Source organism: Dipodomys ordii, unplaced genomic scaffold, assembly GCF_000151885.1.
Source record: "Dipodomys ordii isolate 6190 unplaced genomic scaffold, Dord_2.0 Scaffold93, whole genome shotgun sequence".
NCBI lineage: Eukaryota > Metazoa > Chordata > Mammalia > Rodentia > Heteromyidae > Dipodomys > Dipodomys ordii.
Genome location: NW_012267309.1, coordinates 5,559,103 through 5,578,316, shown reverse-complemented (window position 1 = coordinate 5,578,316; position 19,214 = coordinate 5,559,103). Strand labels below are relative to the sequence as shown.

At 36.4% G+C, this 19,214-nt stretch overlaps 1 protein-coding gene across 8 annotated transcripts in view; it reads left to right on the top strand.

Moving 5' to 3' along the window:
* The window catches only part of Ptprd (protein tyrosine phosphatase, receptor type, D), a 515,048-nt gene extending 496,528 nt beyond the window's left edge, over positions 1–18,520 (top strand). For 6 of the 8 annotated variants that reach the window (XM_013026400.1, XM_013026398.1, XM_013026399.1 and 3 more), the window contains 3 exons: positions 874–1,028; positions 4,860–4,995; positions 7,498–11,271. In XM_013026400.1, coding sequence (XP_012881854.1) covers positions 874–1,028; positions 4,860–4,995; positions 7,498–7,566 — 360 coding nt within the window. In that variant the 3' untranslated portion in view covers positions 7,567–11,271. Of the gene's footprint in view, positions 1–873; positions 1,029–4,859; positions 4,996–7,497; positions 11,272–11,731; positions 11,874–18,221 lie in introns of those variants that run through there. The other 2 variants (XR_001175444.1, XM_013026394.1) reach the window with 2 other exon arrangements.
* Positions 18,521–19,214: the final 694 nt, after the last annotated feature.

The window sequence follows — 19,214 nt, the reverse complement described above, 5'->3', positions numbered from 1 at the left end:
AAAAAAATTCCTGAATTAGAAGTGCCTCAGTTATCTTCTTTTTATACCATTATATTTCCTGAGTCAGAGCAATTTTACCTGGTCACTTTAGAAAAGAAAAATTCCTCTTATATCTGTCTTGGTTTATTTCTTTTGTTTTTTCCCCTGGCCCTTTGGGTTGTTTGTGTAAAAGCCTCCGCTGGTGTACTAAATTCCCATGGTCAGCCAGAAAACCTCTTTTTACAGCAGAGGGCATTTATTTCCAAAAAAATATCTTTGATCTCCTTCCGGGGTGTTTCACTTTCTGCTTCATTATCATCACGTGGCACATGCTGTATGTCCTGGCATGCGTAGATGTTGCATACCTCTGACACATACAGGGCATCTAGGTTAAAAGCAACGAGCGGTCTATGTCGATTCCTTCAAATGTCACCATTTGTCATTTGACAATGCCAGAAATAAGCAAGCATGGCAGAGGTGAAGTTATCAAAACCTCTGGGCTAGATGATATGCCCAGATACTCCTTTCAACATGAAGTTATTGTTTCTATTTTAGAAAGAATGGAGACATGATCCATTGGGTCTCAAAAGCATTTGCTAAGAGTCAATAGCTGCACAGTTCTAGCAGAAAAGTTAGCTCTTTGACAGGGCATTGTGACAGTGAATACACTCATAATTTAAATAGATATGAACATAGACACTGTTCATAGCAGATAAGGCACACAGAGTTAACTTTCCAATTGAATGATTTCCTAACTTTTTCTACCCATTTCCTTTTTGGCAAACAAACAAACAAACTGTGTATATATATTATGATTGCTCTTGTGGTCTGCGTGCTTGCTGAATCCTCCTGGCACCCGCTCCTGTGGCCGGGTATGTGGCTTTCCCTCTAAAGGACGGCCAGTCCCGAACAGTGAGGCAGTTCCAGTTCACTGACTGGCCAGAACAAGGAGTGCCAAAGTCTGGAGAAGGATTTATTGACTTCATCGGCCAAGTTCATAAAACAAAGGAGCAGTTTGGTCAAGATGGACCCATTTCAGTCCACTGCAGGTAAGAATCACGAATACCAGCTTTACATTTATGATTAATGCAATGGCCACTTTAAAACTAAGTGTTGTCTGGTTATATTTTATACACATTTCTTGTAGAGAATCTATGTAGCCAAATACATTGTGAAATGTCAAGATTTACTTCTTGTTCTTTCCATAAAATAAAATATTTTAATCCCTAAAATTTACCCCTTGTAAAAAAAAACAAAAATGAATTACCTTTTTTTAAAAAACAAACAAGGAAAACTAGTTTCCTTGTCAGTTTGCCTTACTGAGAATGGTTGGTATATCCCAGAGTAATAATTTATTGTGGTAATCATTTTTTTACTTGCTCTGCTTTGAGAGAATTGCACTTATAACTACTTCTCTGTATCTCTTGTGTTTTTCTTCTTGGAAACACTATAAATAGCTATCAAGCCTTAATGACAATACTAATTCTTGTCAGTCAATAAGAGATTAGAATGGTACCTCAGTTAAAAATGCAATTTGCTTGAAAATTGTTGCTATGCCAGAAAATGAAGCACCTTCAATTTAATTATTTTCAACAGTTTCTACAGCATTTTATAATTTAACTCAATGAACTTAATAGAAATACTAAGTAAATGGTTTAGTCATTCCACATAACTTTAGTGCTTTAGAAATCACTGTAAAAGAACTTGTAATGAAACGTATACAAGTAATTTATTTAAACTAGTATATTTCTGAATTCTAGGAGACTGAAATCTTAGTGTCTACATATTTTTATGGTCAAAGTCTTCAAAATGATGTGAAAGAAAAGATGTATTTTGCTTCAGGGTTTCATTTTTAAAAACCACACTGTAGTACTTAGTGATACATGGAATTCATGATCACAAATAAAACAAATATAAAAGTTGAACTTCAAGACGTTTTCTTGTCCTAATTCTTCTATTGTATAGCACTATGAGAATAGGAAAATTTCTCTAGACTTTACCTTTTTTCCCTCTGATCCCTAAGATTCTCAGTAATGATATATTATATGAAAAATACATTTGTTTTGTACTATTAAAAATTTTTTGTACAACCAGGCATCAGTGGCTCATGCCTATAATCCTAGGTACTCTGGAGGCTGAGATCTGAGGATTGGGGTTTAAAGCCATCTTGGGCAGGAAAGTCTGCAAGACTCTTATCTCCAATAAACCACTCAGAAAACTGGAAGTGATACCGTGGTTCAAGTGGTAGAGCACTAGCCTTGAGATGAAGATCTAAGGCACAGTGCCCAGGCCCAGAGGTCAAACCCCACAACCACACACACACACAAAATTACAACCAGAGTCTGTAGGAGGGGACACATGGACTGAAATATTCAGAAACTGGATATTTTGTACTGAGCTAGAAATACTGGTGTTTTTTTGAATTTTGCACATAATATCCCCAAGTGCTTATTTAAGCCTTTTCAATATGACCTATAAGGAAAAATATATTGTAAGCACCCTGTGTTTAGACAGTCCTATAAGCAGATGTATTGTTATTTTGTATTGTATTGTCATCACAAAATGACTTGAATGGTCTTTACTATAAATGCTGAGATAGCATTCATATATCATAAACATATCTTGAATACTTCTAGGTGTTTTCTGTAGGAAAGTCCTGAAAATATTTATATTGTAACTTATTTATCTTAGTTATATTTATATTTATCATATTTATTTATCTTATACTAGGCCAATGCCTATTCTTTACTTGAAAGTACTTAATAGAAAGCCAAAAACACTTTGTTGGTTACATTTGAATGATCAATCAAAGTGAGATTCTGGAGTGCATAGCCCATTCAACAAAAAAAGTTGTAAATCACAGTCTTTCAAGACCAGAAGACTTTCAAGGTTAAAAGGACTTTTAAGGTCATCCTCTCCATCTTATCAGAAACTTTGGCTTTCATTGGAGTTCAGCTGTTTTATTAAGGAGTACCCTTGGGTTTCAAAGCCTCACTTAATATTTCTCCTTAAACTCTTAGAAATTGAGGTTTATAAAGGGACACACTATTTATATATGCCTGTCAGCTACATCACCAAGTAAATGACTCCATCCATTTTCTACAGCCTGTGCCCAAGCGTTGCACATGCCATTTAATTAGGATCCAAAAATGTAGGGATTTTTCAGATTATGCACTGTTTTTCTCATTACCTAAACCTCCAGATGCTTCCTACTTGAGTGTACAAGAGCTATGAATTAATTTTCTTTCTTACTGCTGTGAAGTTTCTGGAATTATCTTAAAATAGTAAAGACAACTGAGAGAAACCCAAAACCTTGTAAATGTGGTACAAAGACAATTGGAGTTTTACCTGTTGGCCAACCAACAGATAAATGCACAAATCAGTGGCTGGGTTTTTTTAGACTAAAGGTTGCTGTTTTGTAGATTAAAGATTCAGAACCAGTCGAAAGTTATGAGCCTTATGAAATGAAGCAAAATAGGGCATTTTCACAATCTATAAGTACAGGATATTCACAGACCTTCCTGAACACTAAGTAAAAATCCTCTGATATAAAAAAATCACATTGTATAGAATTTTACTTTTTTCTCTTTATATATATATATATATATATATTATTGAAAGATACTGTACAGAGGGGTTACAGTTATATGAGCAAGGTAATGGGTCCATTTCTTAATGAGCATTGTTACTCCCTCCTTGTTTAAATTTTTATTTTATTGTGAAGATGCTGTACACAGGGGTTACAGTTACATGAGTAAGGCCATGAATACATTGTTGATCATTGTTACCCCTTCCCTTCCTTGTTGCCCACTATCCCTTCCCTCCCCCAGCCCCCATACTCCTATCCCCCTGCCCCCCTCACTGCCCGAAGTTGTAAAGTTCATTTCCAATATATTGTCCAGTAGGTATCTTCATTGCAATGGGTCATCCTGGGTCCTTGTTTTAGTGTTTTGTTATTCCCCTTCCTCTCTCCAGATTAGACATATGTATATACAAGATGCAGAATATCAAAATTGAGTACAGTGACAATGGTATATGCCATAGGAGAAAGAACATACAAAGGAAACAACAACAACAAAATAATAAAATCACATAGTACACTTAAAACAATAACAATAAAGACAGACCTCTTATGTTCATATTTTGGTGTTCATTTCACTTAGCATCAACTTATATGGTTATTTGTACATGGTTTTTCAGCTTTTCAGCTCCTCTGATAAGATTATCCTATATGGATGTTAATTATTGCAAATAAGGGAACCCATGGAACCTAAATTTCTTTGGGACTGGGTGTTACCCCCTCCTTTATTTTTCCCGTACTATCCCTTTCCTCCCCACCTCCCCAATTTCTCCCTCCCGTCCCCCCACCCCTGAATTTTATTTATCTAAACCTGCATCAGTATTTTAACTAAATATTTGCCTTGTTACATACTTCCATGAGGGTTTAAGTGACAAAACCCCCTACACAGACTAATTACCAAGTGACTAACCCATTACAAGAGTTACACAGGCCCATTTTGTCCCACCTTACTCTGAATTATTTCTTGCTTCCAGCATAGGCAAGGACCAGTTTCAGGATCTCCACTTATAGGATTTTCACCCATACTTATTAACTCACACTTTTAGCCATTTATTTTTATCCCAAGTAGGTTTCTATACCATTTTGGAAAGTCATTGCATTATGTTAGACTGAATCCTAATTTATTTATTCTCAAATGTTCTCACAACACACCCTCCCAAGAGGGAATCAGGTGGTGAACTCAGTTCCACATTAACTTGATAGTGCTGTGGAGAACCTTTGGAGGGAAAAGCTGGTGAAAGCATGTGTAACTCCCATCCCATGGATCAAAACTATGAGCAATCTCATTGTTATTTGGCAGTGCGGGCGTTGGAAGAACTGGTGTCTTCATAACACTGAGCATTGTTTTGGAAAGAATGAGATATGAAGGAGTTGTAGACATCTTCCAGACTGTCAAAATGTTAAGAACACAACGACCAGCCATGGTGCAGACAGAGGTGAGAAAAATCTCCATGTTGTTTGTCATATCTCATGAGCCTAGATTTCAGCAGAGGGACCAAGAACACACAATACTAGATGCAAAATACTGTGGTAAAAGTAGGAGATTGTTTCATTTATTTTAATCTCATTTGCCTCTCTTTATATGGGATGACACTATCAGCATCTTTAAGCTTGTGGTGATTATGTGTTATTCTGCATTAGATTGAATCATACTTTGTTACCCCCATTTGACCTGTTAAATGGCAGATTCACATATTTTATTACATATGCGTTAATATTGATAGTATACCATTTTATATGCAAGTATATAAAATATGCTTTTGTAAACAAGTATTTAAAAAGCATATTTGGCACATAGTATTCACACATTCTCTTTCTGTATGCCTACAGAAGCATCAACTGTTTTATATTTCATTTCTTGATCACCTATTTTAAATATTTGGATCCCAAATAAATTGAGAGAAAGTACCCTACCATTGTCCATTCTACTAATTAATATTGAAATTTCTCAGAATTTAGACAATCTGGTTTATTGATAAATTTGAAGTATAGTATTAGGTGACAGTGTTTAGTTTCCTCAAGCAGCCATCAGATCCTACAATTTATATGTTTTCTTTAATTAAGCACACACAATATCTTCTAGACTTGGATTTAAAAATAGTATGTGTTTGGCCTGCAATACTCACAAGATTATGTTAACCTGACAAACTTCACAGGTATTCGGAAGAGAGGGGGTGACAAAGGGAAATTGGACATTTAAAAATCTTTTACCCTTAGCCAAGCAACTCATTGTGACAAGATAGGGAAGCAAAAACCATTTATTTCACATTACCATTTTTATTGTGGAAAAATGCACATTTAAGCAAAATAGAAACTATCTACTTTCAGCCGCATTGGCTACTAAAGATGTTTCTTTTATGGGGAAAATCCCACTTTTTCTCCTCCCTAAAGTCATCTGTAAATTGTAATTTTTCCTTCTTCCCAACAATGCTCCAACTAATTCTGTCATAACAGTGTTCATCCTTGTCGGAAAAAGAGCACATATCATGCTGCTGAAGTCTGGTGTGGGCCTTTCTAGAACAGACAACTTGCAATCACACTGAATTAGGCCAAATGGCACAGGTATATTTTTATGTGGGCAGTCAACCTTTTGATGCCATTTGCAGAAATGAAAAGCTTCAAAGTTCCAAGCCCTATGCCCAAGGCTTTGTATACCTGTGCTCCTTACCAGCTGCCTTTGGACTGCTTCTATCAGAAATGATAGAGAATAACTTGTACTGCAAACAGTAAGGATCATCGCATCAAAATTTGAGGGTTTTTTTTTTGTTTTGTTGTTCTAGTTCAGGTGGCAGTAACACAGAAAACATAAATCCAGATTTCCTTCAGGACAATTTGCATTTATCCCCCCCCCAAATTTTTTATTTGCATTTTTGTTGTAGAAAGGGATTTCATCCTAACATGTCCATCTATGCATGTAATATATTCAAGAGTCCTAATCAAACTCCACCCTCCTCTCACCAATCTCAACAGGCTTCATTGCTCCATTTTCATACATGTACTGGAAGAATTTTGCACCATATTCAACCTCCATCGCCCTCTCTGTTTCCCAGCCTCCCTCTCGTGTCCTTTCCCTGGAAAGGACCTGTTCTATATTTTTGTCTTTCTTTAGTTCAAATGTATAATAATTGTCCAAAGGGTTTCCACAGTGGTATTGGTACACATACATATACAGCGTTTTAGTTGGATCAAGTAATTCATCCCTGCTTCTCCCTATCATCATTTTCAGGGAGTTTTGTGTTTCATTCATAGATGCAGCATATTTCATCATTTTCCACCCTCCAGCATTCTGTTTTCCCCTCATCTCTATCCTTCAAACAGTAGTTGATGTTTTTGTTTGGGCAGTCTTGAGATTGGGACTCTGGGCCTACGCGCTTGCTAGTCAGGCACTCTACTACTTGAGCCAGTCCATTTTAGTTATTTTTCAGATATGGTCATATGTTTCTGGACCAAGGCTGTTCTCAAAGTACAATTCTACATATCTTCCCCAATAGCTAGGATTTCAGGCATGCATCACTGTACCCAAACCCCATTTTTTAAATGTTAGATTTTCTCAGTTTGCAAACTGAGAAACAGTTATCACAAATATAAAAGATGACCCTAGCACATAAGGGATTAGTATGCTCAGTGGTGGGGTGGTACCTGGCTGTTACTACTTGGCAAACAGTACATCTTTGTCTGGAAGATAATCTTCCCTGAAGCTTGCACTACTTGGAGTTAGGAGACTATATTTAGTCAAATTGATTGGTGAAGTTAATAAACACCCCATGTGGCTAATTGTGTTTTTTTTTGTACCCTCACTGATTGATCATTGGATTGAATTGATTAAAGAAAGTAATGATTTTCTTCTCCTATATTTGTACTGATTTCTTTTCTTTTTCTATTGATATGATCTACTCACAGTACCCTGTCCTCTTGTCCCCACGCTCTGTCTCCTGCAGGATCAATACCAGTTCTGCTATCGAGCCGCACTCGAATACCTGGGCAGCTTTGATCACTATGCAACATAGAAACCCCTGACCCTTTCTGGATTTTTACTACAGGCCCTTCAATATCCACGGAGTCTCTTCTGAGCCATACAGGGCATTTGAGAAGTCCTTCTTAACTTCTAGCTAACAACCACTTAGTGGAACTATTACACACAAAACAAATTTAAAACAAACTCCTCCAACTGGACCAAGCATTCACAGTTTAATAATCTAACCTGGAAAAAAAAAAAAAAAAGGAGAATCCTGACTTACGAGGAATCTGGAGGATTTTATTTACAGATACCTCAAGGATTCAAAATAACAGAAGAACTCACAGCAAAGAACCATCATCCTGTTCAGGATTGCTTGATAAGATACAAAGAGAGATTGGCCAGCGAGTTTCAGTTCACACAGGGGTTCGCTGGTGTGGCTTCTTACAGTAAGATCGAATCTGCTTCTCCATTGCCCTTCCCACCATACTGCTCATAACTACATTTTAGGGGTCAGGGTGGGGAATGTTAAAAAAAAAAGAAAGTCCTTGATTTAGTTTTCTAGTATTGTAAAGATACTGCTGACCTGTGTTTCATTTCTAACTGTGTAAACTTTTTTTTTAACAAAATGTATCATTCGATAAAGTGAATTTTAAAATGAGTTACATAACTCTTCATTTTTTAATTTCCAAATTGTAGGGAGTTTTTTTTAAGCTGTAGAACTGTTACCTGTAATATCCTGTAGAAATATCAAAGAATTTGAAAATTTGCACATTTTTGTGCAATACTCTTAATCTACAGTCTCAGATTCAGCAACTGTTACTTTTTAGACTTCTGTTTAGTTCTAATCGATGAGCAATTACCTATTCTCTTCAAATAATCAAAGCCAAGTTTTGTTGTGGTTTTGGAATCAACAGGGAAGCGCAAAGTATAAAGTTGCTACTTACATATATACATATATATCCATATTTTACATAAGGATGTCTATGTATATATAGTATCCACACAAAGACAGAGTTAGCTATCATTCAGTTCTTCCATGATTTAGTTTTCTGAAGGGTAGAAAAGCCAATGTAAACATCTTTTTTCAGTTGCTTCTTAATTTTACAACATATTGGTATTTCTTAATATCACAACTTTTATTTTTGAAGGGAAATGAGGAATGCACATCAATGATGGTCAAACCTCACCCCCTATTGTTATACCCAAGATCTGCCCCCCACCACCCCACCGACCCCATCATATTCACAAATACCATTTTGTTAGCCAGGCTTCCAATGAAGTTCAATATTTCTAACACTCTAGTGCAATAAAGATTATTAAATATCTAAGAGGTGTGCATGTGGGAAAAGGTCAGTGCAAATCCCTTTGGGAGGGGAGAATGTTGTAATATATCAGCTATCAAGTTGTTTTTTTAAAAAAATTGTATTCAATCGTATATCGTCTATAGTATGTGCTATGAAATTTGCATTTATGATATGTAACAGGGGCAAAGCCAAACTCATGTTACTTCCTTCAGTCAGAAGCATTTTGTGGCATACAGCATTCCTGGGAAGTGCTGTACTTTGTTTTGTTTTAGTTTTAGTTTTGCATTTAGAGTGCCTTATAATTGATGCCTATTTTAATAGACTTTCTTTTTTAGCTTTTGGTTCGTATTTCCATTAGTGTTCGTATCTGTTACTCTTTGAATTAAAGCATTATCTGTTTACCACATGTACAAAAACTCTTTGAATAATATGCATTCCTAGTTTTCAACCAAGTTGGGGATGTTAGCAAATGTACCAGCCCAAAGCACTTGGATAATCAGGGCCCTTCTGTTCCTAATCTCTCAACATCAGGAAAAGAAAAAATCTATTGATTTATTTATAATCCTTTCCAAATCAGTTCTGGAACATGCAGTAACTGCACCAAACGTACTTTAGTAACAAGCATCACTGGTGACTTTGGGATGTACTGGATAGTCCACAACTAGCTGGAATCTTTCTGAAAGAGGAAACAAATATTATAGACCTCCCCCAAATCTTCCAACTTCCATCTTTTCTAGGAAGCTGTGGGTGGTGGCATTAGTTGGCCATAGATTCCATAACTTTAGGGAAACCTCAGAAAAATCTTAAGACCAATAAAAGAGTTTCAATATAGTTCCATTTGGGTTAGGTTTTAGCTTCCAGGATGTGCTGAATGAATGGATGTTTGTTTTCACTTTTTTTTTTTAACCCATCAACTGGTGGAGTGAAATCCAAGAGACCAAACACTTACAAGCATCGTATTTGAGCACTTTTGTAGAAAAAAATAAATAAAAGAAAAAAGAAAAAACTATATATATGTATAATACTTAAAAAAATAGTATCTAGAAGGCTACCTCAGAATGAGACTCTCTAACCTTCATCAGAACCAGAGAAGAATGTGCACTATGTGGGTCTGTTGTTGTTTTCTTTTAGGTTGTTATCTTTTGAAGATTTATCCAAGTGCCAGATTACTCAGTGCTGTAACTTTCCTTTAGTGAAACAAGGGGGAGGGGGGGTGTCAGACATCACATCATCCACACACGCCATGCTGCACATGGGGAAATGATGCAGTATTGCACACCAGAACAATTGGCCCATGAGCAATTTGTCTCCCTGAAAAGCAACAACAACAAAAACCAAACCTGCCCCCATGGCAGAAAAAATGAGGGAAAGATGTTCATGAATGGGATACATACCATAGATGAATGAGGCGGAGACTATTCCAGAAATCTGACTGTTCAAGAGCTGTTTCTAGAACTAACTCCCTTACTGTCATTGATGTGCATTCCACTCTGTAACTTTTCTGTATAACCATCCAAGGTTTTAATTTCCCTGGTAAACATCTTTATCTAACATTCTCATCGACTTTCAAGTTTCCAGTTATGTTCATCCTCATAACCAGTACGGTGCTATTATTTACCTATGTATGTGTAGTTATGTATAATTTTGTAATTAGTTACAATGGTAAAAAAAATCAAAATATATAAAAAGTGATTTGTACAGAACTTTATTTTAGCTCTTTTTTAAAAATTATTTGCATGGTTAGACAATGGCAAGGACAGCCAGGGGAGGGAAGGGCCTCTAGGGAACTTTGCACTTTCTCTACCTTTGTACTATGCACTGCCCTATTGATTCTACACCCAATAATGTTATTACTTGAACCCATCTGTAAGAAACTGCTTCAGAAATTCATTTATGTGTATGTAAATAACACAACACAGAAACAGGAAAGAGAAAAACTATGTGCAGTGATGCACAGAGAAAAGATGTGCATCTGTGCTCATATTTTTCCTGTCCTGTTTCTTTTTGGTTTTTCAGTCCTTCTTCTTAAGTGTTTTTTTTTCTTGTTTTGTTTTTCTTTTTGGATTATTGTTTCATTTGGGTTTATGGGTGCCCTGATACTCCAGCAGAGATCAGAAGGCTACAGGTCCATCCTATCCATCCGTTATGTGGCTTTGCCATCCAAGCTTGGAGTGTCTTTACAAAGATAAAAACAGTTGTGTTCTTTGCTCTCGTTTTGGATGCATAGACTGAAAACTTTAAAAAAATAACTTGTAAAATGGCTTGTTAAAAAAATACAATTACCTCTAATTAGTAGTACGCGTAAATGTTTTACAGAATGAAAGGCGTGCTTTTTATTTTCTTACTTCGTTACATTGGTGGCGAAAGAAGTCTGTATGAAAATCAGTTCTTTGCTGACACAAGTTCCATTTGTTACAAATGAATTCTAATAAAAATGTCAGTGTTATGCAGCCCTGGCCTATGCTTTTGTCCACTCAAGCACATAGCTTTTGAACCTATTGAGTGTTCCTTCTTCCCTCCTAGGTATCTAGTTAGTTTCTTTTGTACTGGTAGTAAATCTGTTTACCAAGAGCATGTTATTTGCAAGTGTCTACTTTGAGGTAAGCATTTTCCACTCGTAAGCAAACCAAGGCTCAGAGAAACAATTTGCCTGAATTCAAATAGCAAAGAAATAAGCATTAGTTTCCTTCATGTTAGAAATTATAAATAATGCCCAATTTTGTGGAAGATGCAGCACATTGCAATACATGCACCTTGAATCACCTCTTTGAAAGAGCACACACACACTAAAAATAGCTTCATGGCGTTGTTATTAAAACCTTTGAGGACAGAGTTGAAAAAGTAGTTGACTTATATTATGCATTCAATCATTCAATATGACTGAGTACTAAAAAATCAGAATTATTCTAGGTGCTAGGAAAGTGACTGGAACAATTTACAATCTGATGCTATTTGCATAGAGACTACAGTGTGGAGGAAAAGAGATATGGAAAGAATGACGAGGTTATACTTGACAAATACTGTGGAAGAAACCACACACAGTGTCATCAAGGTAGGCCTTTTAACTGTACATGACAGAAAGTCTGCTTGAATTTGGTCTGGATAAGAAAGATATTTATTTATTATTTATTTATTTTTGTCAGTCTTGAGGCCTGAACTCTGGGCCTGGGCGCTGTCCCTCAGCTCTTCAGCTCAAGGCTAGTACTCTTACCACTTGAGCCACAGCACCACTTCTGGCTTTTTTCTGCTTATGTGGTGCTGAGGAATCGAACCCAGTGTCTCATGCATGGGAGTCAAGCACTCTACCACTGAGCCACCTTCCCAGCCAAGAAAGATGTTTTATCAGCTCACAAACAAATAACAAAGAAAATCTGAGAATGGACTCCTACTAAAAGAGCAGAAAAACATAATCATCTTTAGAAACATATGTATTCAGGGCTCTGGGGATGACTTGAAGACTTGGACATCTTTTTTCATCTAGTTTCTACTGTTTTCCTGTCTGTTTTATGCCCCTCTTTGTGGTGCCTTGAAGGATCAGAATTATAGCACCACATGCCAAATGGAAGATTTTATTTTCCTGATATCACAACCAAAACACCTGAGAGGAAAACATTCTTGTTGACCTAACTGATCTGACTAGGAATGAGTGATCACCTTGGAAACCAATATAGTTAGGAGAAGGAAATGTACTCACTGAGTAATCAGATCAAGAAGGTTTTAGGTGACTGTCGCTTTGTCCAATAGCAATGTCTTCTGTGAGACCAACAACTAGCTGTATGTTAACCTAATGAGTTCAGGTATATACAAGTACATCTGTTAGTCATCACCATAGAGAAGGCTTATTGCCATGGAAATTATGATAGAATGAAGCAATCCTTTATTCAAACATTATTTTGAAAGTCCTTATACTGAATAAGCACATAGTCTTTTCCTCCTGTCTGCCTAATTAGACAGAATTAATCTTGCAGATTGGTTACTTGGGTAGACACTTAATTCTTTACATATCTACTCACAAGCAGAAAATGTTATTTAATATTTTAGTAGAAATAATACTAAATATCACTAGGTAACAACCAGTCTAGGGCTCTTTTATTTAATGTTATTCATGTTTAAACTTTTAAGGGAATACTTCTAAAATTGTCATAAAAGAATTTCAAAAAAAATATAATTGGAAAAGACAGAGTATAATGGCATCTCAGCAAAATTCTCCAGGGATCTCTCCATATAGGCAGCACAAATAAAAAGCATTCATACCTAAATAGATCTTCCTAAGAGCTAAGGCTATCAGATGTGAGCCCATTCTGCCTGATTTTAGTATATGTAAGTGGAAAGACACATTGAAGAAGGCAAAAAGCAAAGAGTTGTCTATGTCACACCAGGTAGCCCAGAAAAGTGATACATACCTACAACTAGAGGCAGACAAGATATAAGTCCAAGCCCTAGACTGGAAACTCAGTGCTGAACAAAGGCCCACCCTACCTCCAGGCTAATACCCATAGACACAGTCACTGTATCTACTTCTCCAAGTTTGGGTAGAAAGAATCAGCATGCTGGGTAGCAGGACAAGAGGGCAAGCACTTAGTCTTAAAGTCATAGGTATACTTGGCTCAATCGTAATACCTGATAGAAACTGAAATCTCTGTACTCTGGTCAGAGCTTACTGATGGTGTCTTTAGGCCAGCCTAGCTTGAAGTAGAGGTTGGGACAGACCTGTGTTTCTGTTGCATCTGCTCCAGCCTTGTAGCAAACATGGAGCATACCCACCCTCCTCCTGAAACCAGACAGGTTAATAGGAGTGTGAAACTCAGGTATGACCCAGATTAACACCAAACTTTGGCCAGGGACTGTTCTACCACCCAATCTTACCCCCCAACCACAGCACACACAGCTATCACCAAGCAAATGTTCATGGATAAGACTCCAAAAGAGACCTGGCATCAGACATTGGCCAGTGTCCCTGAGATATGGACTTCTATCTTTGTCTGCATCACCATCAGTTGTGGCATAAACCTCCATGTACTCCTGTGACTTTTCAGGTTCTTGCAGCTGTGAGATGCTCAGCTTTTCCTACAAAGGGACAGTTTTCACTAATCTTATTTCAGCTTTATATCATGATGCAAAACTCTATTCACTGGCAGTAGGATATAGTAGTAGGCACAAGACTTTGCACTGGAACTTGGTGCTAGGTTGTTACAACTGAATACCAGATATATCCCAATGGCTTCCATTGCTCAACCAGACTGGAATCTCTGAAAGAGGTCCAGTGTCAGGAGAAGACATGCAGCCCCAGTTGACTGGCTTCTGTTCCAGGTACTATCATTGTAGCTCGCTGCAGTAGTGTTAGGCCATGAGAGCACCTCAGGAATGACCACTATTCACAGCACTGGTCTTGATCCTATCCAAGTGTCATTCTAGTCTTGGTGGATGATGGGTTCAAGGTGTGAGATGTTAGTTGCATTGGTGGCCACAGATAGGACAAAGAATCCAGGGACTGGTCTATCCATAGTGACCACACAGAACTGATAGGAATGCTGCAGCATCTGACCATAGATTGGTGTGTGTGAAACATCTGGTTCTACCTCAGAGGAGGCTTGTGAAGACAAACAACTTTATGTAGGTACTCTCCTATTTTCTTCTGAACAATAAGTACATCAATAGTCTATTTAGAATAAACCCTGGTTGGTTGCCTACTGTTACTGAAAACATGACAGTATGTTAAAAAAAATGGCAGATATGGATAGATGTACCATCCAGTACTAAAACAGGGGAAATGACTAAGGTCTCAGAAAAAATAAGCAATGTCCAGAGAATTTCCTGAAAGCAGGACTAAACAAACCAGATTAGAAAGACTGGACTAAATACCTAGTACTTCAATAGCCATCAGTATCACAGGTCAACAAGTATGAAGAACTATCTGGAAACGGTATCACCTCATGCTAAAACTGATCCAGCAACAATCAGTATGGAAAACAACAGCTTTAAGGAAATTCAAGTTTAAAACAAATGTTTCAATACTCTTTTTTTTAAAAAAAAGAAACTTTTTAAAACAAATTGACAATCTTTCAAAGTCAAACAGAAATTCTTCTTTTAAATTTTATTTTATTGTAAAGATACTGTATAGAGGGGTTACAGTGAGGTGTAAGGTGATGGGTACATTTCTTGTTGAGCATGGTTACCCCCTCCATTGTTTTTCTCCTATTATTTCTTCCCTTCCCCACTCCCCCCCATTCCTTCATTCCCCTCACCCCAAAGTTGTAAAGTTCATTTCCAATATAGTGCCTGTATCATTGCTGTAATGGGTCAAACAGAAATTCTTGGGCTGAAAAATATTCTTAGCAAAATGAAAAAAAATGAGTCATAAGAGAGCTTCAGCAGAACAGAGAATTGTTGAGCTTAATAACAATGTACTTTAATTGCACAATTAGAAGAACGGTGAAGAAAGATAAAGAGCTCACAGGATCTCTGTGGCAGTATTACAAGAATAAACATTCAAGTCATCAAGGTTCAAAGACTTGAGAATATCAAAAATGTAGAAAGTTCATTCAGAGGAAAAAAAAAAAAACAGAAAACATCCAGCACCTAGAGAAAGATACAAATATCTAGGTATAGTAAGGTAAAAGTTCACCAATCAATTTAACCCAACTCAGACCACCCAAGATACCTTATAAGAAGACTGTTAGATATTAAAGATAAAAAAGACTCAAAGGTCTGCAAGGGAAGAAAACAAAAACACAACACACACTAGATGGTATCCTAATTCACCTGGGAAAGACTTTGCAGCAGAAATTTTACAAGCTAGTGACAAGAGATTTGCAAGGTATTGAAGGGAGAGAAGGGAAAATAACTGTCAATTGAGAATGCAATACCTAATGATCTATTGCGTACCTGCTCTGCAAGAAATGCTAACAATAATAATAATAATAGTAACAACTCTTCAAACCCCAAAGAGTTAATGAGTAAGACCAAAAAAAAAAAAACAAAAAGCATGGGAGGTAGAAAATTCACAGATAAAAGCAATTATACAAATCTCGATTGTATAGCATTATAAGCTAAGGGAGTAACAGTTGTTAAATTATTTAGTTTGTTCCAAAGTAGCATCTATATTTAATGGACTACAATTTAGATGGTCTGGTAACAATTGTAAATCTAACCTAAGAATGACCAGTTGTAATGAAGCAACTGAGTCTTAACCAATCTTTCATGGCAGCCAATCAGAGGCCAAAACGTGCCTAAATATGATCATGTCAAGCGAATCAGGTTTTTGTGTCTATCTCTTGTTTTCCTGTGGCTATAAATATCTGCACATGTTGCTCAATGGGTTTCAAATGCAGCAAAGTAAACTGTTAATTGGTCTCCATTTGTCTCCTTTCTTTTAATACACTGAGGATTTTAATAATTATTATGACTGAAGGTTTTATATACAGAGAAATCAATTTTTAAAAAGGGAATAATTCCACACAAATGAGGGATTCAGCTTGAATGGATATTTTGCAGGAAAGATAATGAAAATTGCTCAAACTATATATGAAAATCACTCAATTTTATAAATAATAAGGCATATTAACATACTGACAAGAGAACGAATAGTGAGTAATACTACTTTTTTACTGCCAAGGACCATTTAGATAATATAGTTCACAGGCCATACAAACTTATCGAAATAGGCAGATGGGCTTTGAGCAACTGTGGAGAAGTCTTATGTATACCGTTTAATGTGTTACATGATTTTGTGGGCCTTATATAGAAACTTAGGCCAAATGTTCCTCCCCGAACAAACTGTAAAAGGTGCTGGTAATTTCTGAAGTGTTCTGTAAGTGTTTAGTTTTTACTCTTCTCTAGCTCCCCTTCTCTCTTCCTCTCCTCCTCTCCCTTCCTCTTCTCCCTATCTTAGTGCTACTTGGATTTGAACTTAGGGCCTCACAATTGCTAGGCAAGCATTCTATCACTCAAGGTACATCCTCTGTCCTAGGTATTTTCTAAAAACAAAAGAACTGGGAAGCTATACTTTTATGCTGGGGCACATTTCCCTGTTTATTATATGCTAATAAAGTTTTAAATTAAAGACTTCTGTGTACACACAGTCAGATATATAAAGCAAATTGGTGTCCAAAATAGGACATGGCCATACATGAGAGAGTGAACATCTGTTTTGCATGATTACTAAGAATGGAAAAAAGCAGAACTGTGCTTCAAATTCTACTTAAGAATATGATAGTCAAAATATGGATGTCCAGCTGAGGATGACAACCATTGCAATGAGTTCCTAGTGGAGCTGCGGGTCTCTTTGGGGCAGCTGGCAAAGAGATAATCACAGAGTTAGACTGAAAATAGTTGATGAAAATAGTTTCTGAAAAGCAACTGTAGTCAGTATTCAGCTGTGTTTGTTAGCGCACAGGATCTAACACAATGTTAGACCACAGGGGATGTATGAATGGCCCACAACTATAATTATTTCTTGGTGACTATGAGAGGTTGAATCCATGATACTTCAGGGATATAGAACTCTGTGAGTGTTTTAAGTCCCTTATATAAATTGTATCATATCTGAATATAATGTATGCATATCTTTAAAGTATCTTTAAATTATTTACCATACCTAATACAATGTAAGTACTCTATAAATGATTCTATATTATTTTGTTCAGTGAGTGACAAGAACTTGTACATGTTTAATATAGATGAAACTTTTATATATTTCAAATAATCCCCCCTCCCTCTCCTCTTCTCTTCTCTTCTCTTTTCTCTTTCTTTCTTTCTGTCTGGTAGTACTTGGGATGGATGGAACATAATGTCTTATACTTTCTGGATTGGTACTGTAACACCTCTACCACTTAAGCCATGCTTCTACCAGCTTTTTTTGTTGGTATTTTGGAGATGGAATCTAATGAACGTTTCTAAAAAACTTGTATTTTAGCCATGGTCCTCTAGATATCAGCCTCCTAATTAACTAAGATTACAGACACTAGACATTGGAGCCTGGCTTAATTTTTTCAGAAAATTTCAATCTTCAGTTTGTTACATCTGTAGATATGACTTGTGGTGCCTAGGATAATTTTTTTCAAATAATTTCAAGCTCCAGTTGGCTGAGTCTGTAGATATGGTATGGGATTCACAGACAGCAAGGGACAATTGTTCACAAGTGAATGTTCAGGAGGCAAATTATACTCATTTATAACCTGGTAGAGTCATTCAATATTGCTAAAAGTTGTTGCATAAATTTTTGTCAATAAACTTGGTACAACCAAAATAAATTTGGTCTCCCTAGTACTTCATATTAACCCTAATTATGCCTACTGGAAACTGGAAATAAACGTAGATGTAGATGAAAGGGAAAGACATATAATCTAAAATTGGATCACAAAGGCTAATCCAAGTATTTGCTTTGAATTGTGATTTCTAGGAAATATCACATAAGGAGAGAGGAAAGTGTCTCCAATGTAAGAAAAAATTCAGACCTGGAATTACTAGACAAAGACTTAATAAACTGTTTCAAGTAACTGAAATAAGATGTGGAAAAAGCCAAGAAAACTATATATGAAAACATGGAAGTATCAAGAAATTGACAAGTATGAAAAGAAACTAAAGAGAAATACTGAAGCAAAAAAGTACAATAATTGAAAAACCTGTAGCTTTTACAGGTTTTCAAAAGCATGTTTGACTAAACAAAAGAAAAAAATATAGTGGTGATGGCTCAAGTTTGTAATTTGGCTACAAGGGAGGCTGAGAGGATTTGGATTTAAAGCAATCCTAGGCAGAAAAGACTACAAGACTTAGCATCCAAAAGAAAAATAATTCGGAGGTATGGCTCAGGAGATGAGAATCAGGCAAGCAACATTAGTATTCATGCTCAAACTTGAAGATAAGACAACAGAAAAAATCTAGAAGAACAAAAGAAATAAAGTATTTGTTTTTATAGGCAAGAATATAAAAGTGAACAGAAGTGTGATATGCCAATATACCATCATTCAGACCAACACACATATTTTAGGAATCTCAGTAGCTTTATCTTGAAAGACAAAAAATTCTAGATTTGGGTATGATTATATGCTATATGATTATATTGCATTATGGATACATTTAGAGTCACTCAACTGGATTCTAGGTAATAAAGTTGCACATTGGCAGCCCATGAACCCAGCTACTTAGAAGGCTGAGATCTTAAGTTCACAGTTTAGAGCCAGCCTGAGCAAACAATCTCTTTGAAGATTCTTATCTTCAATTAACCAGCAAAAAGCCAGAAGTAAAGGTGTGGTTCAAGTGGTAAGAGCACCAGCAGAAAAGCCAAATGAGAGACCCTGAGACCCTCAGTACCAGCCTCAGTTCTAGTACAATACAAACAAACAAATAAAACAAAACAAATGGGTGGGTAATAAATCAAAATCTGTGTCACATA